Below are 8394 nucleotides of genomic sequence, written 5' to 3' on the forward strand. Positions count from 1 at the left end.
GAGGTCCTTCACCTGCTGAGGGACCTCTAGCGTCAGAATAAAAGTTCCTCTTGATATTGCATAAACTGAGGTGTGAGTGGTCTCTTGGAGTGACTCTACCCTGGTGATTGGACTCCAGGGTCCAAAACCACCTAAACTATATCTTCAGCCCCAAAGGTTTTAAGCTATTTTGAATAAAATGTATATAAAATTTTCACTTGCTTTAAAAAATAATATGCATGTAGAGCATATAGTTTTATGAGCTATGATGGCCTTCGGGGACATAATACGAAATAATAAAACTTCACCAGCAGTTACTCCCTACATCAGAACTTCAATTTTCCATGTTTATGGGATAGCTATGACATAGCTCTGTCAAAAATGGAGCCATACTTAGAATGAAAACATCAGTCATAGCTCAGTGTGGTGGTGCATGCTTGTAATTCCAGCACCAGGGAAGCTAAAAACGAAGGTTGCTGCAAGTTCAAAGCCAACCTGGGATATATAGTTTAAGGATAGCTGGGCTCCAGAATGATACCTTAGCTCAAAAAATAAAACAAAGTATAGCTAAATTAAGAGCACAGAGAAAGGAGTTAGGTACAGTGATAAATACCTGTCGCCCAGGGCTAGGGAAGTGAAAGTAGTAGTGTCTGAAGTTCATGGTTAAACTGGACTACCTGAGATCCTGCCAAAACAAAGCAAGCAAACAAGCCAGGAAGCAAGTAAGTAAGCAAGCTGGTGAGAAAGAAGGGGGGGGCGGGTGAGGGAGGGAAAAGGGAGAAAAGTGTTGGCAGCGGGGAGGCTATGCCAGAATCTCTCCTTTGGACAAGGTAAAGGAGTAGCTCATTCCTAAATCTGCATAGTCTAACAGGAAGACAAAGATTCATCTATTGCTAAGAGAGTGAAGAAAAAAAATACTCTAAAGAATGCTGTAAGCAAGTCAAGCAGTGGTGGCATACACCTTTGATCCCAGCATTAGGGGTATAAGGAAAGTGGGCCTCATTGAATTAAAGGGCAGCCTAATCTACAGATTGAGTTCTAGGACACCCAGGTCTACACAGAGAAATACTGTCTCAAAACAAAAGCAGAAAGAATACTGCAGACTTACATATGTGAAAGAAATCTAACTGCAGTCAATAAATAATGGGAGAGACAATGCTTCAACTAAACATTTTTCACTGCAAAGTGGAACTTCCAATGCCAAGGATGGGTTACTTCTAATTGAGCCATTGGCCAAAGAGGCCCGAGGGAAATCTGAAAACCACAGGTTATTGCCAAAGCTATCGGTTCTCTCTGAAAACTGGTGGTAAAGCCCTATTATTGAAGACAACACATATACCATCACTGAACATGGTGACCACCTAGAGCCTTTACCCCTGCTGACTAGTGCTCCTCATCTTAGAAGGTACTCTGCATGGTACCAAAGGACAAAGCTAAACACCAACTGAGCTACAAACCCTGAGGATACAGTGGTGACCTCCTGCATGTTCCACTGGTGCAATAGTGGCACAAATGTTGTGGGAGTAGCCTGCCACTGCCTGAACAGATTTACTGCTCACTCCCTGAGTCCTAATTAGAAACCCATGGCTGACCTGAAACTAGATAGATAATGGGCCTAGGGGAGAACCAAATACTATTGTTCTGCTAAAAGAACATAGCAACAAAATGACCCTTAATGACATTTTGCTATACCTATATGTCAGTATTTTATTTGACCACCATCAAAAGAGCTTCCTCCTGCAATAGATGGGAATTAGTACACAGACTACAAATAACCAATGTGTAGAGAGAAAGATTTTGGAACACTCAGTCCAAAATAGGACACATCCATTAAACTGCTTCCTTTGATGTTCTGGGATATATACAGAAGAAGTGGAAAAACCATAGAAGTCAGAGGTAATGGATAACTCAAAGGAGTCAGATATTAGACACAATAGGTCAATAATGAGGCATTTGAGGTTCAGCCCCAAGTTCCTCTTCAAGGTTCAGATCGGATACTACAGGAAGTGAAATGAACTTTTTTTATTCATTGTATTTGAGGGAGAATGAATCCTCTCACTCCATGCTGTTCTAAACAAGTCTCTTGCAGGGCGGTGGTGGCGCACGCCTTTAATCCCAGCACTCGGGAGGCAGAGGCAGGCGGATCTCTGTGAGTTCGAGACCAGCCTGGTCTACAGAGCCAGTTCCAGGACAGGCTCCAAAGCCACAGAGAAACCCTGTCTTGAAAAACCAAAATAAAAATAAAAATAAATAAATAAATAAATAAATAAAATAAACAAGTCTCTTTATTCTTTTGTCTCTATTATAATTCTCCTGTCCTAATTCTAATTCCTCCTAGCTTCTCCTCTAGCCTTCTCCTCTCTTTTTACAGGAGGCTTGGAGCAACAAAAAATTTACAAAAGTTAACCTCTCAATTGTCAAAAGCACATTCCTAGGGTAAGCAATAAGTAGCTGAGCCATTTACCATGGCAACACAAGATTCTAAATTTACAGGAGTAAGACTGTAATCAGAGCCCAGTGGCACAGTGTCCGTAGGTCTTTTATCAGCTAGACTTGGCAAGCAAAGAATTGGCATGCTTTTCTTAGGGTGCTTTGTGTAGCAACCTTGGTTGGACACCTGTGACTCTGACCTTGTGCATAGCTGTAAAGTTTTCAACTTATTATCTATTTACAAGAAGCCTTTAGTCTAATTTATACTTGCTCTGAGGTGAAAGTGAGCTAATTGTGTGCAGTCAGTCTGAGCAAAAAGAACAAAGCAGGCTTTTAAGTGTCTACAATTCTTGTTGGACAAATAGATCTAGTTATGAAGCATGTTCTAATATATTTTCTATATTTCAATATTGTACAATAAATGAAAAGACATCTCCCTGACCACCCACGATAAAACTGAGATGTGATCATGAGATTACATATACACATCACATGAGAGTGCACACTACAATCCAGGTGGTATTGGGGAGACACCAAGTTTCCAGAGCTGATGGTCCAGCAGGCCTTGCCTGGACAGGATTAACCTCCACCAGAGAATCCTCCTCTGCTGGGTTGACTACATACCACTTTTCATCTGCAGTAACTCTCACAGCTTCTGACAGTCTGACATACATGTTTACAGAGACCATGACAGCATGCATAGGACCTGCACAAGTCCAAACCACACAGGGTCCCATTGAAGGATAAGAACAAACTCCACTTTGAGAAAGAACTCCATTTTAGACAGGACCTCACTAAGGGGGTGAATGTAGCCCAGCAAAGTCATAAGCATTCCCAAGAAACTGTGCCTGCCCTGGTCAAAGTGACCCAGCAGGCTATCCAAGCAACATCTGCTTGCTTCAAACCTCCTTGTAGGTCCTGATTAACCACTGTTTTGACTGTTTTGAAATTCCCCTATACCCCAACCAACAAATTCAAAAGTTGTATACTTTTATCCAATCCCAAAATGCCAAGGTTTGTGCTACCCTGCCTTGCAGTTGGTGTGTTGGATAGTTGTCCGAGTGAGCTAACTTGTAATCAATAAACCCCAGTGTATTTGCATTCAATGCTGGCTCTGTGATGGTCTTTGGGGGCCCCATGACATGGCATAACACCAGTGCTAAGAGGGAGAAGAAGACGACGGAAGCCCCTATTCCAAAGATAGAAGCTATCACCAATTGACAATTGCCTGCAAAGAGAAAGTTAACTTTCTCCAAAGGGGTCTCTTGCTGTGAGAGACATCACATATATTCCACATCAGGGCAAACCTCAACACACAACAGTAGATGGCCAAGACAAAATGAACTCAAAGGTATTTCTGCAACTATTTTTTTTAAACTTTGTTTGGGCAGTTTTTGAATCTTACCAGTCTTTTGCTATGCATTATGGTTTTTGATTTTATATTTTTATGGGGTTTGTATTGTGTGCTTCTTGAACTTTTGATTTGTTTTTATTCTATTTTTTATTTGTTTTTTTTTGTAGTTTGTGGGGTTTTTGTTTGTTTGTTTGTTTTTGGCCTGTTTTCTAAAGAGAAAGATAGAAAAAGAAAGTATGGAATTGGGTGGCTAGGGGAGTGGGGAGGATATAGAAGGTGAGGGAAGGGAACTATAATCAGAATATACTGTATAAAAATTATTTTCCATTAAATACTGAAAAAAGAATATTGTGGATATAATTATCTAATGATGATATTTACTATCCAACTAGGTTTTAATGTAAAAATATTTATTATTTATCTGTGTGTATATGTGTGGATGTGAATAGGTCACAGCCCAAGTGTGAAAATTAGGGGAATTTCTCCTTCCACTATGTAGTTGGGAAACAAATTCAGACAGACTATCAGGGTAGGTGGCAAGTGCCATCTTAGGCCCTTTGTAGCTTAGGGATTTTGTTTGTTTTGCTTTGGTTTTTACAACAGGATCGTATACAACACTAACTTGTCTCTAACTTGATAGGTTAGTCAAGTCTGGCCTTGAATTTCTGATCCTCCTGTGAATCATTCTGCCTGGCCTTCAAGTTTTCATTTCATTTCTTTTCTTTCTCTCTTTTTGTAAAATTGTCAGACTTTACCAATGGCTCACATCTATGATCCTAGTACTGAAGAGGCTGAAGAAGGAGAATTATTATGATGTCAAATCAGCCTGGCTAACAGAATGAGGGATACTGGAAAGATAGCTTAATGGTTACAAATGTCCAGAGTTCTCTCAGAGAACCTAAGTGAAGTTCCCAACACCCATTCTGGTCTACTTCTGAGAAAATTTTACATCTCTGGTCTTATGTGCAAATACCCACACATATACATAATTTCAAATGTGAACTGGCCTGGGTGCTGGTGGTGCACGCCTTTAATCCAAGCACTCAAGCAACTGAGTTCAAGGCTGGCCTGGTTTACAGGGTGAGTTACAGGACATCCAGCGATACCCAAAAACCTGTCTCAGAAAAAAAAGAAAGAAAGAAAGAAAGAAAGAAAGAAAGAAAGAAAGAAAGAAAGAAAGAAAGAAAGAAAGAAAGAGAGAAAGAAAGATAGATGTGGGCATGGTGGCACAAGTCTTTAACCCCAGCCCTCAGGATCATAGGCTAGCAGATAGGCCAACCTGATCTACACAATGAGTGAACGCAAGGTCAGCCAGGGCACCACAGCAAACAAACAACAACAAAATTAAGTTAAATAAGGGCTGTAGACTTGACTTAGCAGTTATACTTGATACTCTTGCAGAGACTGTGGGTTCAGCTCCCAGTACCCACATGGCTCCAGTTCCACGAGATCTGACACCCTCTTTCCAGCTTCAGAAGATGCCAAGCATGCACACCAGCAAAACAGCCATACACAGCCGGGCGGTGGTGGTGCACGCCTTTAATCCCAGCACTCGGGAGGCAGAGACAGGCGGATCTCTGTGAGTTCGAGACCAGCTTGGTCTACAGAGCTAGTTCCAGGACAGGCTCCAAAGCCACAGAGAAACCCTGTCTCGAAAAAACAAAAAAACAAACAAAAAAAAACCAAACAGCCATACACATTAAATTAAAAAAATAGAAAATAAGCAGTGTGGTGGTGGTCCACGCCTTTAATCCCAGCACTCAGGAGGCAGAGGCAGGTGGATCTCTGTAAATTCAAGGTCAGCCTAGTGAGCCTGAACTCAATAGCCTTGAGCTAGTTCCAGGGTTCCAGGACAGACTCCAAAATAACAGAGAAACCCTGTCTGGAACAAAAAAAAAAAAAGGAAGAAGGAAGAAAGGAAGGAAGGAAGGAAGGAAGGAAGGAAGGAAGGAAGGAAGGAAGGAAAGAAAGAAAGAAAAGTTAAAATGGGGAGGGTGTAAAAACTTGAAAAACTGTGGGGTACTTACCACACAAGCCTGCTAACCTGAGCTCCATTCCACAAGTGCACAGGTGGAATCTGTCCTTTGCTCTCCACGTGTGCACCAATGGTATGTATGCACACACACCTCATGAGCACAAATATATACTATAATAATACATTTTAAGGCTAGCCTGTTATACATAGCAAGTTCCAGAACAGGCAGAACTACAGAGAGAGATTGTAAGTCAAAAAACCAAAATGATAGTAACAATGTATTTTAATATTTTAGGGGACTAGAGAGATAGCTCTGAAGTTAAGAGTGCTTACTGCTCTTGTACAGAGCCTGATTTCAACTCCAGCCCCCATGTTAGGTTGCTCATAACTGCCTGTAACTCCAGTTCTAGGGGAACCTGATATGTTTCTTCTTCTGAACACCTTGGGCACCTGCACACACACACACACACACACACACACACACACACACCACATATACACATAATTAAAAAACAAATCTTTAAAAAATTCATCAAAACATCCAGGTGGTGGTTGCTCACGCCTTTAATCCCAGGATTTAGGAGGCAGAGGCAGGCTGATCTCTGTGCGTTCAAGGCCAAACTGGCTCCAAGGCTACAAAGAAACCTTGTCTCAAACAAACAAACAAACAAACAAACAAACAAAGAAAAATTAATCAAAACAGATGACTCAGAGGTTAAGCATACTTGCTGAGCAATTGTGAGATTCCAGCACCCACTAAACAACTGGGTGTCACATGCATACCCATAACCCCAACTCCAAGGACCGTAAAGATAGGAAGATCACTAGAGCTTGCTGGCTTACAGTCCAGACAAGAAAACCCAAAGCTCAGGGGCAGGAAGTGGTGCCTCAATAACAACAGGCAAGGAGTGATGGGGAAGGACATTTGATGCTCTCTTTTGGCCCCATGGGAACACGCACATATCAATCAATCACTCTTTTTAAGAGTCAAAATAAATAAATACCTTAAAGCACTAGTCAGGTCCATTTCCATGTTTCTTTGGATGCAATACTTTTTCTCTGTTCTTAGTTTACTCCAGTCTCACAGTGTTTGTTCTTCTATTTTGTGCACAGGTGGAGGAAGACGAGGAGTATAAGGAGGATGGGAAGAGGAAAAAAGGAGGAGTGAAGAAGAAGTGGTTATGGCAAACAGTGAAGGGGGTAGTGATGGAGGAGGTGAGGTCTTCCCTGATTAATGGAGGCTCCCTGTTAGAATGTTGACCATCTCACCTAGAATTCCAGCCACAGCAACCTTTGTGATCCAGGATCTAAAACAGTAGGTCCCAAGAGTGTTAGCCAACTTCCCAGTGGGGTTTCTAAAGGAGGCTCAAGCTTGAAATGCACCATCTCACACCTATTCCACAGAATAAAAGTATCAGAGTGAAAGACCCTCGAGGAGGACCTTTTGTCAGGAGAAGACCTCCCCAACGCCAAGGAACAGGCCAAGACTGCACAGATGCAAATCGCAAGAGGTTTATTGAGTAGACACAGATACCTGCAGGCGGCAAGATCTCTCAGAAGACTTGCACGCCTGCCAACTGGAGGGCGGGCTTTTTATAGGGAAGAGCAAAAAGCAAGTTTACAGAAGCAAAAGCGTGGTTATTGGAAGGAGGCGGGGGGGGGGCATGAATGGTTTCCTCTCTCAGCATGGATGTCTGGCAACAGTCATCCTGTTCCTATCTTATAGATATCCTGTTTTGCAGTCAACCTGCTTTGTTGATGTCCTATCTTATTGACATCCTGCCATGCAGTCTTCCTATCTCATAGACATCCTGCTCTCTCAAGCACATGGGATGTTCTTACGAAAGCAAACAGGACGTTCCCCCGGGAGCATTCTAGCTGAGGGGTTTTGAAGAGGGGGTCTGTAGGGTCTTTCAAGAGGTTGGCTTTCTTATTTTATTTCTGGTTAATTGTGGGATTTTGAAAACAATTATTATGGGAGACTAGAGAAATGACTCAGGGGTTAAGAGCACTGGACCCAAGTTTGATTCCCTCTCCCCAAATGGTGGCTCCCAACCACCTGTAACTCCAGTCTCAGGGGACTTGGCACTCTTCTGTCCTCCTCGGCCATCACCATGCAGGCACACGCACACAGACTCTGCAGAAAGAGCTGTAGGGGGAGGGGGTCATGCGGCTCACGATTCCAGATGATGGTCTGTCACAACTGGAAAATCTAGACAATAGGAACTTGTAATAAGCAGAGAGCAGGCCAGTGAGATGGCTTGCTGGTCACATCACAGTCACAGTCAGAAGGGAGGGCTGGCCAGTGAGATGACTCAGTAGGCTTTGGTAAGCCTGACAACCTAAGCTGGACCTCAGAATCCACATAGTAGGAGAAAGCAAACTCTGCTACGTTGTCTCTGACCACACACACACAGAAAGAGAGAGAGAGAGAGAAAGAGGGGAAGAATGGGAGAGAGATGTTTTTTAGGAGAGATTAGTGATTTATAACCTGTCCTTTCCTCTCCAACTTGCTTTTGGTCATAGAATTTTATCACAGCAACAGAAACCTTAATTAGGGGCTAGAGAGATGGCTCAGTGGTTAAGAGCATTGCCTGCTCTTCCAAAGGTCCTGAGTTCAATTCCCGGCAACCACATGGTGGTTCACAACCATCTG

General features: G+C 42.5%; 1 protein-coding gene across 1 annotated transcript in view; it reads right to left on the bottom strand.

Annotated features, from left to right (window-relative positions):
* The window catches only part of Pp2d1 (protein phosphatase 2C like domain containing 1), a 16807-nt gene extending 9800 nt beyond the window's left edge, over positions 1 to 7007 (bottom strand). Inside the window, exon 1 of the mRNA XM_013354320.1 lies at positions 6743 to 7007. Coding sequence (XP_013209774.1) covers positions 6743 to 6771 — 29 coding nt within the window. The 5' untranslated portion in view covers positions 6772 to 7007. The remainder of the gene's footprint in view (positions 1 to 6742) is intronic.
* Between the last annotated feature and the right edge of the window lie 1387 nt (positions 7008 to 8394).

This window comes from Microtus ochrogaster, unplaced genomic scaffold (assembly GCF_000317375.1).
Source record: "Microtus ochrogaster isolate Prairie Vole_2 unplaced genomic scaffold, MicOch1.0 UNK40, whole genome shotgun sequence".
Lineage (NCBI taxonomy): Eukaryota > Metazoa > Chordata > Mammalia > Rodentia > Cricetidae > Microtus > Microtus ochrogaster.